The sequence below is a fragment of the Schistocerca americana genome, chromosome X (assembly GCF_021461395.2).
Source record: "Schistocerca americana isolate TAMUIC-IGC-003095 chromosome X, iqSchAmer2.1, whole genome shotgun sequence".
NCBI classification, from domain to species: Eukaryota; Metazoa; Arthropoda; class Insecta; order Orthoptera; family Acrididae; genus Schistocerca; species Schistocerca americana.
Window position 1 is genome coordinate 391925233 of NC_060130.1, and position 12808 is coordinate 391938040.

Here is a 12808-nt window from a genome sequence, read left to right on the forward strand (position 1 = left end):
AGTTCGACAGCTCAACATGCACCCGATGTCTGTATGGTGTGTGTTGCACTGATATTTACACATGAAACCATGCAAAATTCAGCTACTGTGAGTGTGGAGTTCTTTAATTTTCTTCTTAGCAATACGGAGAGTGACAGTTTTCTTCCACACTTAGTGCTTAGTGACAAGGAAACATTCGATTTAAATGGAAAAGTGAATAGTCATAATGTGAGAATATGGGGTAGAGAACAACCACAGGAAGTTGTCAACATGAGAGGGACTCTCCAAAATTTTGTGTGTTTTGTGCAGTTTTACAGGAATGGGTGTATGGTCCATTTTTCTTTGCCAAGAACACTGTTACAGGAAGCATATATCTCTATATGCTTGAGAACTTACTTTTCCCACAGTTGGAGACTGATTCAAACAACTTCTTTTACAAAGAGGATGGTACACCACAACACTGGCAACTGGAAGTGTGGGAATTTTTAAATCAAAGGATTACTGAACAATGGATCGGTCACACTAGACCAAATGATTCAGCCTTACATTACTGGCCTCCACAGCCACCGGACCTGACTGTATGTGGCTATTTCTTGTGAGGGTTTATAAAAGACTCAGTTTACGTGCCTTCATTACCAAGAACAATGAATGAACTGAGACATTGCATAACAGCAGCTGTGGAAGCTGTAACTCAAGACACGCTAGCTGCAGTGTGCAGTGTGGGAATAATATGAATACTATACTGACATATGCCATGCATTTCGAGGGGGCCAGATTGAACACCTTTGGCAGGGGGGGGGGGTTGAGGGGGGGGGGGAGAACCTTTTTTAGTTTCCCATTCATCAAAAAACAAAATTCATTGTATATGTTTACTAGTTTCAGAAATATAGATGTGCCAAATCGGATGATTCTTTTTGATACAACCTGTATATTATGCCAATGCTTGTAACTTCTGTATTCCACACAGAAACCTTCATACTCTCGATAGCAGTTGTGTTTCAAAGCCAATCTAGAGAACAGGCTCAATCTAAGCATTTTCTACTCCTGTTTGGTCATATTAATTCTATAAGTGCCTTAGTGAGCAACACAGAGGCTGCCTTGTAATGAAAGTGTCAACCGACGAGTATTATATAACCAGCTTAAATCATCTGCTAACTTACTGAGATGTCAAAACTTATCCTGATACATTGTGTGAGACCCGAAGCTGACAAATACAATAAAAGAACTTCATCAAAGTCATGACCGACAGAACTGTGATGAGGACAAAATGCTGGCAATCTACTGTAAACAGTCTTTCTGGAAGGTGATCTATTACTAACAGCAGCAAATGACAAATCTTAGAACAATAATGTTACATCTCAACAATGCCACCTGGGTAAAACTAATACTTCCAACTGTACCTGAATAAACTGTACAGTCAATAATTGTGTATTAGTTTTGCTTCTCTTACCAAGTAACAGACATGTAACTCAGAGAGAGAGAGAGAGAGAGAGAGAGAGAGAGAGAGTGAGTGTGTGTGTGTGTGTGTGTGTGTGTGTGTGTGTGTTTTGGGGGAGGGGGGGCCTTGTATATTGGAGAGGGGAAATGATGTTAGCCTTCAAAATCTCATTTATGATAATAGATATGAATTTGAACAAGTCTGAAAGAATGAGGAATTCCAGCATCTGCCTGAAACAATTTACAGTACCCGCGTAAAACTGAAATTAAGACAAACAACTGGTTATCTGATTTCCTTAGCCTCACAATTCCTGCCCATTGTTTTAACCACCACACCATCACACTCAGAGTGTCTCAAATAATGTGTGTACACATCACAGAAGGTATTCCACTTATATACACATTTTTGGACAACAGTGACATTTATAAATCTGACAAAGACAATAATGCTTAATAATGTACTGTCCATTTGCTTTACAAATGAATCTTGTCTCGACTTCAGTAGGGATGTTCTCACTATGAGGTATCAATGATACTTTCAGAGAAAACATTTCAAGAGAGATATATCAACAACAACAAAGTGTCCTGTTGTTTATGTGGCCAATGTGAGGTGACTATAGTGGTTGTTTTAGCCTGGTAATTTTTAAACACACTCAATAATCATATCAACATATTTACCCAGTCCATTAAGGTAAAAATTAATAAAAGCTATGATAATCATTGCCACTCAATGGATGCTTATTGATGGATCGCTGAGAACGCAAGGGTGAGAGGGAGAAGAGTAAGTTAGAGTTTAAATTCTTTTTTATACTTGGGTTATTAGACTGGCCGCTACCTTTAATTGGGCATTGATTTGGAAAAAATTGCCCACCGTCTTTAACCTTTCCAGTATTCACATGATTTATAAAAACTACAGAAAAAGTAGCCTATACACCAGGAAAGGAGACTAATGCCTCTTGAATACAAATATTCAGTATTAACCACTGCGTCAACAAATTCCACAGAACACTGGTAAGTCACTGATTCATGTGAGCTGAAATCTCCTGGAGTGGCCAGTAAGCCTTTCACAAACCCATACAGTGGACTCTCATTAATACATCTCTTATTACCATGTTTACCTGCATAGTACATTCCTTATTGGAAGTCGCAGTCGCAACTGAATTAAACACATGTGCATTCTCCCTCCCTGCTTAGCACATTCAGGTTTGGCAGTATTGGTACTGTTTGGCTGTTGCAACTTTCGCCACTGAGAATTGTGACAGTAGGATGTTCATGGTCGCATGGTGCAGAAATATGTAGGCAAATGGTTGTAGTCAGTGCCAACAACTTTGCAACTCATACAGGTCAATGCTATGGTAGAAATACAGTACATTGCAATGCTAGTTCATGTATGTTGATAATATCTCCAACAACTTCAGACTACTGTAGCGGCCACACAAACTGAACTGTATGTAATTCAGTCACTGGTCTCCTTTGTTCGTATTTAGCGTTCGACTGACTTAGTTCATGGCCTCTTTCATAATTTTTTCTAGTCCACGACATTGTTTGTGCTACCGGTTTGTCATGGATAAAAAGACAGTGACACAGTTTACAGACAAAGAAAAGTGGAACGTATTCAAGAAGTGGACAAAAATTCACACATGAAGTATGTTGATATTGCATGAAAACTGAACAGTCTTCCATCAACATTAAACACAATAGTGAGCATGCAAACAATAATTAAAGCAACACATTTGAAAGGAGGAAATGGCAAACAAATGAGTGTGTGACAGTCAGTTTCCAGAAATGGAAAATATGCTACTAAAGTGGATAAAACAAACTTTTGGTTTGAACATTCTAATTGAGCATACAGTCGTTCATGCTGAAGGAATGTATTTGGCATGAAAGTTGGGACTCCCAGATTTCGAGGCATTCAGTGGTTGGATTGAAAGGCTCAAGAATAGACATAATTTTGTGTATTTTGTGATCGAAGTGAGGCAGGAAGTGTGAACATTGACACTATTCAGGCATGAAAAAATGTTCTTCCATCAGCGAAAAGTACAGTCCCAATGACTTTTTAATGCAGATGAAACATGCTTACGTTTTCACCTCCTGTCTGACAAACTCTCAAGTTCTGAGGAGAAAAACACCATGGTGGAAAGTTTAGTAAAGGGAAGCTAATATTTTATTATGTTGTAACTAAAGTGGAAGAGAAAAGTTGGTGCCACTAATTACTAGAAAGGAGAGGAGTCCATGATGCTTCAAAATTGTGCAGAAATTTCCATGTCAATATACACCTAATGTGAGTGTGGGTAACAACAACTGTTTTCGAATAATCCTTGAGTACCTGGGATGCAAGTTTGGGCGTAAGAAATAGAAAAACCATCCTGTTTATTGACTAGTGTGCAGCGCATCCCCAACATACAATGTGTCTTCTTGATACAAATACAGCATTCTTTCCTTTGAATTGTACAAGCCACCTTCAGCCACTTGACCAAGACCTTATAAAATGCCTGAAACAAAAGTACAGGAAGATTCTTGTACAGAAGCAGCTGGCTTGCCTTCAGTTATGACCTTGGGCTCTATGCATTTAGTAACACATACCTGGGAGTCCTTGCAAGAGAGCACAATCTCAAACCACTTCAAGAAGGCTGGCTTTTATCGGATACCAGAAATTACAGAAGACACCGTGTCAGAAAACTAAATAATTACAGCTGAACAATGGCAGCAAATAATGGGGCAAGAAGGAAACACTGACTGTCTTAACTTCAATTAATATGTTGATTGTATTGATGGTGTTGCTACTTGTCACCCCACGAAACTGAAAAATTGCTGAAGGAACAGATGGCATAGAAGCAAGAGGAAAGTGAAGATGAGGATGAACCGGAACCTTTAATGACTCCTACAAAGTTAAAATCTACTAAAGCAATGGACACAGTTAAGTGTTTTGAGTTTTGAAGTCAACGAAGATGTGATGAACACATTAATCAAGACAGACAATACAATATTAAAATTAGGACAAAAGAAACAGTCAACTATTGATATGTTTTTGAAACTTTTGTGAAGACAGGACTATGCAGTGTATCTTATCATTCTATAATGTAGTTATGCTAACAATATGCACAATACACTGAGAGCTTGTTGAAATGACAATCTTTACTCAGTTACCAGTAGCGAATCACTAATGAAGAGATGCTAAATGAATGCCATTCATTTGTTTTGAGAAGTGTAGTAAAAATTGCAATTTTAGTGTATTATTTTTTTTTCTTCATCACAGGCCAGGTACGTAGTTTGGACACTAGAGAGTTTGCTCTCACATTATGTGACTTTCCTGCATTCCAGTTAGCTGACAGAAGTCTGATATGTTGGATTTAGCCAACGTCGGCATATTTTCTTGTATACTAAGATGTAACTTTGAAATTTTATAGGTCTGATATTCTGAACATGATACTGAAAAAGGGCTTTTTGAATTATAATTTATTGCTATAACATGTTAGGAAATGTGGCGTCATGAGATTCAATATTACCCCAAGTATGGTACCCATACCAACAAAAGAAAAATAATTACCATATGCATTTTTCCATAGCTTGTTTTCCCACCTATGATGTTCAAAATCTGCGGTCCTTTCAAAATGTATTAATGAGGTTCCACTGCATATTTGAAAACATGCAACTGCTCATTTGTCTGAATTTCACAAAGTGCATTTATTGTGAATATCTCACAACTGCTGATGCAGACTATGATCAGAATATAACAGAACCTCACAGCTAACTGCATACATTCTGTTGCCAAATAATGTAAGTCTATACGCAATTTTACTAACAAAGACTGTAGGTAACCGCAATAAAAGAATCTACATGTTTAAGTGTGTCACCCTTAGAAGACACAGCTCCTCAATTGCAAGAGAACTAAAGAACTATTTATATAATTACCTACTCCAAATAACTGCAAAATTAAGATGAGGATTTATGCACATCTAAGACTGCATTTACAGTGGCACATACAACAGCTGCCAGATGCTGTTGCTAGAGGTCGTCTGGTAGCAGTGTGCGACAGCTTTGTCACATCGATTCCCTTCATCAGTTTTTAGTGGGGTCAAGAAGGTAATGTTACATTAGGATCTATTCTATGGATGACGTAGATCACATTTTAATGTCTTAGGATTGGAAGGATACCTGAACGCCTCTGCGAGTGGAGACAAATGTTGCGATGCAGATTTTGCTGTTAAAAAGATACCGAATGCAAAGAAATAGCATTTCTTTAACTATTGTTCTACATAGCTGCCACCATTGTTTAGAAATTTATTGTAGCAGGAAACAAACAAAACTTTACACCTTGCAATCAAAATGCCTTCCTCTGCATCTTCCTCCAAAATCATGCTTCACATTCTAGAACAAGTGGTAGTCAGAAGGCGCGAGATCGGGGCTGTACAGCGGGTGTTCGAACCACTCCCAACCGCACTGTTGAGTAAGATTTTGAGTGACACCAGCAGAAAGGGGATGTGCGTTGCCACGAACACAACACAATACCTTAACTGAGCATTCCATGCCTTTTATTTTGAACTGTGCATCAAAGTTTTCTCACTGTTTCACAGTATCATACAGTATTGACAATTTCACCTCTGGAAAGGAACTCAAGAAGCAGAATGCCTTGTCTGTCCCTGAACACAGTTCACATGATTTTTTTTGTGCTGACAACATTGTTTTGAATTTTTGTTTTTTGGGATATCACGAGTTACTTCACTCTCAGCTGTTGTCTTGATTCTGGATTGACATGACAAACCCAAGTTTTCTCACTGGTCACAATTCTGTTTAAGAATTCATCTCTCTCATTATTGTACTGGATGAGAAATGTCAAAGCACTGCCAAGTTTCTTCGTTTTGAGGACATCTGTAAGCATTTTCACAACCCAACAGCAACACAATTTGCAATAATTTACGTGATCTGTAACAATTTCATAAAAAACGTTTTTTTTAAATTGGTGGAATCTCTCACAGCCTATTCTTATTGAGAACTGACTGTTTTCACAAAGTCTCTTTTTCACTTTCTCAACCAAACCATCAACAGAAGGCTGCTCACTCTGTGCTTCACCATTAACACTTCTGTTCATCACTGAACTGTCTCACCCACTTTCTCACCATGCAATCAGTCATTACATTTTCACCATAAATCTCCACAAATTGATAAATTTCAACTGGTTTAACATTCTTTGTGTTGAAAACCCATATTTCAGTATGCACTTCACAGTCAGCACACTCAGAGATCATCTTAAACTTTCTGAATGGTCACTGACAAATGTTAATACAACACAATCCGGCTGTGATGGAGACAGTGGAGAGACAATGAACTAAACAGACTAGTGCAAATGTGTGGAGCTGTGATACTAGTGCTGTGGTGGTGGTGGTTGTAGAACAAAATGGTACTTCCTTTCCAGAGATGCCTTGTGTGAGATGGAGGGAGAAACATTGTGTTACATACTTTAGATGATTCAGTATGAGCTTGAAAAATAAGATTATGAACACACTATTTTGCTGTATTTATTTGAAATTGTGCAGACTTACATCAATTAACCTTCAGTGACTCATTCAGCACACAAGTGTAAGATACTCTGAAAATCTAAAGAAATGGAAAGCGAAAACAAATACACCACTGATAACAATCTGTCGATTGCTAATAACCATCAACCATAACCCAAAAAAGGTCTATGACAGTAACTGTAAACGTAAGATATATCATCTTTCAAACTTGAAAAGTAATTTTTTGAGATTATAATTTACACCTAAAATTTCGATAAAGTTTTTTGCCTGCTCGTGTTTTCCTATTAACCTGCAATTTCAGTCCATATATTCCAAACTATATCCCTCTTACGATATTTTTCATCCTCAGGAAGCCACAAACTCATTCTTTCCAAGATTAAACTTCTCACTTTATCACAATCCCTATTTCACTTGTGCGAACATCAGATGATGTGACTGAAGAAATCAAACTGATTTGGATTTCAACAACTGTCATTTTAAATCTGTAGGTTCGGTTGACTGTTCAAATGGCTCTGAGCACTATGGGACTTAACATCTGAGGTCATCAGTCCCCTAGAACTTAGAACTCTTAAACCTAACTAACCTAAGGACATCACAAACATCCATGCCCAAGGCAGGATTCGAACCTGTGACCGTAGCGGTCGTGCAGTTCCAGACTGAAGTGCCAAGAACCACTCGGCCACACCGGCCGGCAGGTTTGGTTGATGAAATCAGTTATAGTATGATCACATATACAGTGGCGTACTGATTTGAAAAGGTCGCCAATCTTTGTGCAATGTCAGCTGTTGGCAGAATCCACCAATATGAGTGTCACTGTCACCGCAGCCTAATGAGGTACTAAACACACAATATTCACTACTTATGTTTCTGAAAATCAAACCACAACTAAATTTCTAGTTCACCAATGTGATATTTGGATTAAATATAAAGGCAGTAATAATAATACCAACCTTGTACTTCAAAATATCTACATTAAAGTAGGATGCTGACGGGTTCTGATCCGACTGCCTTCGAAGTAGAGCTGTTAATGCATTCATGTTGAAATCAAATACTGTACTGTCGTGACTTGACTGGGCAGAGTCTCTGAAAAACAGCAAATAATAGTGACACAAAATTTTATTCCAAAAACAGATAATGCATATAGAGCATAAGTAAATTTAGCCTTATTTACAAAGTTTGTTACATATATTGAAAAAATGAAATCTCTTAAAATTAGTCGAGATACAGAAATAACAAGTAACAGTCTTCAACCCACAAAATAAGTGTTTCTTGTCCATGTGTTTGCATCACACCATGGGATTCTCAACCCATCAGTTACAAGTGGAGGAGTAAAAAATACAGAGGGGAGAGAACACTGCTTCTTACTCTTTGGCACTAGCCCCTCATTTTCCTTTGGATACTACCTCAAAAGTAAACTGATTGTATGTAGGGAAACCACAAACTGTCATACAGTCTGCCCTTCTCAATTCATAATGGCTATTTTACCTATACAGTCATGAAATTAACCTGATCCTGACATGACACAATAAAGCTGGGACACTACTGAGCACCAGCTCCACACCCAGTAACTGTCAACCCATAATTCAGGGGCATTGCGTGACCTGTGCATAGATATTTGGTCCCATATACCTTCAGAAACCTACCACATAATTTCAAAATTCATGCTACATGGAATAACTACTGTACTGTGTTCCAAAGATGGACCTATATACTATTAAGCACATGGTCATAATGGTCTGGCACTTCAGTATGTCTCAGTACATATAGTGTCAATAATATCACTAGTATCATGGATATAGTCATGACTGGTAGCATTTATCAGCAACAGCAATTATTTTTATTCTACGAAAAGGACAAAATCTGACATTAACCGGCATGCATACAGCTGACAGTTGACACACTGCTATGGTATATTTTGACATTTAACTTTAGTTCAGAAGCTGGAAGTTTGGATCTGAAGATGGCAAGACCCAAAGTACATTACATGAAAGAATTTATTAAGAGGTTGTTAAGGAAAGTAGGAAGTATTATTTGTAAAGTTCATTATAATTTTCATTTCCTGTATTGATAAATATGTGTAAATATATTCCAGCCAGAGATGCTGGTCGTATGTGCATGAGGTGTGCTTGTTTGTTTGTTTGTGTGTGTGTGTGTGTGTGTGTGTGTGTGTGTGTGTGTGTGTGTGTGTGAGACTTTTACTGATGAAGGCTGTGAACGAAGAATCTTCTTTATGATAAGTAGCAATCTGTCTTTTCCTCCACTGTTTCAAATATAACTAATATTTTTTTATAAAACTAATTACTAAACAGACAGAGGTGTAAGGCGCTTAACAGTATTAAGAACAAAGTGAAAAACAACAACTTTTTTCTGAAAACTATAATGTAAATAGACTCATCAAATAGGAAATTGCACAGCTCAATTTTTTCTCATACTGCAGAACATTTTAATGGTACAAAAGCAAACAGTAAAAAAGTTTTTCACTGCATACATACACAACTGACATTTGATCTTTATCACAATTAACTAACACTACAGTCTTACATTGTGACGAGCTGTTTATTGGGCAGCATGTCCTCAAGCCTATGAGTGTTGCGAATTCGGAATGATAATTGGGCAGGACTTGGATTGTTAGCTAGTACAGCCACAATTCCAGCAGGGAATGAGAGCATCATGTCACCAGACAACTTCACCTGGCACCTACAACAGAAATACAATAACTTAGCTCAAAATTTGTAAAGTTGGTCTACCTTCCGACCTTTTGCTTCTTCCCTCCATTACATGCATTGTATATCTCCTTCATTTTTTTTATTTTGCATGCTTATTCATTTCAGAAGAGTCATCAATACCATGTAATAACAACACAACAAAATTAAAAGTTATATATACATAACAGTATTATGACCAACGTCCTTTCAGTAAGTTGGTCTGATGGTATACCACTGGGTAAAATTTATGACTGGTTGTTAGTAATGATCTTTTTGAACAGTACTGCTATTAATATAGAGTTCAAGATATTTTGGTACAGAGACTAAATTCAGCTTGCACAACAACACAGTTGTCACCAATAAAACTCAAGATATCTTCACGGAGAAAAACATGAAACACTGATATGTTTTGAAACTATGAACATGCACTGAAGTAGTCATGAAAATAAGCTACAGTAACTGCATAAACTGGTGTTGTTCCGCATATGGAACACCATGATGCCAAGGGATTTCAGGACATTGTCATCCACCTACTGCCATGAAGGCCCGCAGCTGACCACAGTGACCTGAAAACCAGAAACCCCCCCCCCCCCCCCCATGTCATGTCAACATATGGGAAGACTCAGGTAACGACTCTATGTAGCATTGCATGAATTGGTGGTGCATACCACTGTCACCTGATGACCGACAGCCAAACAAACAGTCACTGGGGCCTCATTTGTACGTGCCAATGAAGCCACCAGGCAAATTCAAGCTGGTAACCATAACCAGGTGGCTGCTGTGCTGTTGGATAGCCCCCCCTCGCCCGATCTTTTAGACAGCTGTCACCCTTGTCATCGTCATCAACATCAACATCAGCCTCAGCCTGCCACTCGCACACTAGGGTCAGAGAAGTTAAACAATGTGTCAGCAAAAAGCTCAGCAGATCCATATGTCGGGTCAGACAGCCACCTCCAGTTGGTCATAGGCCGCCCTTCTTGGAGTTTCAGATCTGATACTGTTGGGCCACCTGTGGAATATAGTGAAGGCTACACCTAGCCACTGCTGCCTCTGTGGTAAGTGCAGATATTCTAACATACAAGAATGTTGCAATAGATTCACAGCTGGTACTACACAGTACCTTATCATGCTACCTCTCAACAGCATGCATGAACTTAGGTACAACCGCCTATACTGCAGTAATATGAAGACATCTTGGATTGGTGCCAGGCTGCTCCCACCGGATGAGGTTGTGCAACTCTATCTGCTCTAGTTCGATGAATAACAGAGAGTTTTCTTGAAGTCCAATTACCTTGCTGCAGCCATCCTCACCTCTGACGGACTCTTGTCTCCCTCATCAGTTCACTGAAATCACAATGTCCATGGGGGAAATCAACAATACTACCCTGACTGACCTAAGAAATCCTTCCCTCATCGCAGTAGTGGAAGGATACTACTACACCATTACATTTGGTGTCCGAAGTAATAACGCATTGGGAGACAGTGTTTGTCGTCATCTTCTGACATCATTACTACTGATTTCAAGAGTCTGAGTATGCTGTCTTCGTTTGAACTGGGATTTGACTGTTGATAGATAGCCAAGCATTGTGACTATCCAGTCAACTGGTGGAGCCAGAAACAACTCTAGCACTGCAGTTACAAATAAGTGAAAAGTGTCTATTGTACCCGCCCTTGCATTCCTTTCTTCTGTTTTGTCTGTTTTCGTATCTCTCCTTTTCAGGCTTCCTAGTAAAAATACACCGTAGGTAATATTTTAGAAACTAAGGGGAGTGTATATTTGGAAATTATGGAGCACTTAAGTAATATAAGTAATAGTAATTCATATAGTATATAAGTAAATAGTAGAAGAGTGTAGGTGTAATTTATTAAAAGTATTTATAAATTTAAAGAGTCCTCCAGGGGAATAGACTAGCAGATATGTTGTCTGATGTCCTGTCATCCTTTTCTCTAGTTAGGAAGGTGAAAGCCCCATGATACAGCATAGACCACTGTGTCAACAGATACTGCTTGGATGTAAGAGGGGTATGTAAGGGAAGGTCCTAGGAAAGAACTAAAATGATGAGAACCTGTAAATGTTTAATAAATGCTCGAATCTCATGAAAAATGATTGTCATTCTGCTAGGATTTCCAAATGACAAACAAAAATGAAGCTAATAGCTCATGACTAACCCCTTAACATAATGACTTTTTTCCAATTATTTTCCAAAAAATAATACTTTTTATTATTAAAAAACATTCTATAATGGATCACATTACATATACACATATAAAGATAGTTTTTAAAGATCAAAATAATGAGTTACAAAATTTTGAAGTTCACCAATGATAAAATACTGAGTATATTTGTGCAGTGGACTTTGACGAAAATATCCTGAAAATTGAAGTCATTTTTTGGTTTCTGTGTAGATATTAACTCTAACCATGTATTTCACAATGGTTTCCAGTGAACATAAATTTTGGAGGAGCTGGCTGGAGCACAGTGGATGTATTTATCTTGTACTACTGGTGAGTACTTATCACTCAACCAATGAACTGTTATCACTTTCAGTCTATAATGAAGTAACACTATGTTCTTGTCCACTTTCTGAGTCATTAAACTCAATGTCAAACTGAGGATCACTACAGCTCTATTTTTTTGAAAGTGTTGCCTAAACAACAATACAGGAGAGAGGTTGAAAACGTGCATTTTGTTGTCGAATGTCAAAAGTTGCACACAGTAAGAATGATATGTAGCAGCAACCACCCCAAATGTAGCACCAGATGCTCTCTACTGTTTGAACACTTAACTATCGGTCTTGAAATAGGTATAAGTGGGGTTTTATTTTTTCAAAGGTGTGTTCTTAGGTTGCCTGAGTATACTTGGGATTTTAAGTTTCTGCCAAAATAATAAAAATGAGGTAATCCGGGTTTTATTTTAAGGGGTTAAGCAGATTACAGTGTTGCAATTTTTAAATTTATGGTATGTTATGTAACAATTTTAGCACATAGGAATGACACGCTTGATTAGTTCTGCGTTAACAGAGAAATTACGCCAACTATGATAAACTAAAATACTTTTGCACTTAATTGTGAAAGACATTTAGTCCAGTCAACAAAGGAAAATTAAGGAAAAAATTCATGTAGTCACAAATTCTTGCTAAATCCTAGTAGTGAATGTCATGTACAAGACAC

The 12808-nt window shown here is 37.9% G+C and overlaps 1 protein-coding gene across 1 annotated transcript in view; it reads right to left on the reverse strand.

The window, feature by feature from the left end:
- Window positions 1-12808, reverse strand: part of LOC124554738 (F-BAR domain only protein 2-like) — a 280178-nt gene that overhangs the window by 71361 nt on the left and 196009 nt on the right. Inside the window, exons 15-16 of the mRNA XM_047128385.1 lie at window positions 9474-9629; window positions 7883-8015 (exon numbers count right to left, since the gene is read on the reverse strand). Of these exons, the coding sequence (XP_046984341.1) occupies window positions 7883-8015; window positions 9474-9629 (289 nt within the window). The remainder of the gene's footprint in view (window positions 1-7882; window positions 8016-9473; window positions 9630-12808) is intronic.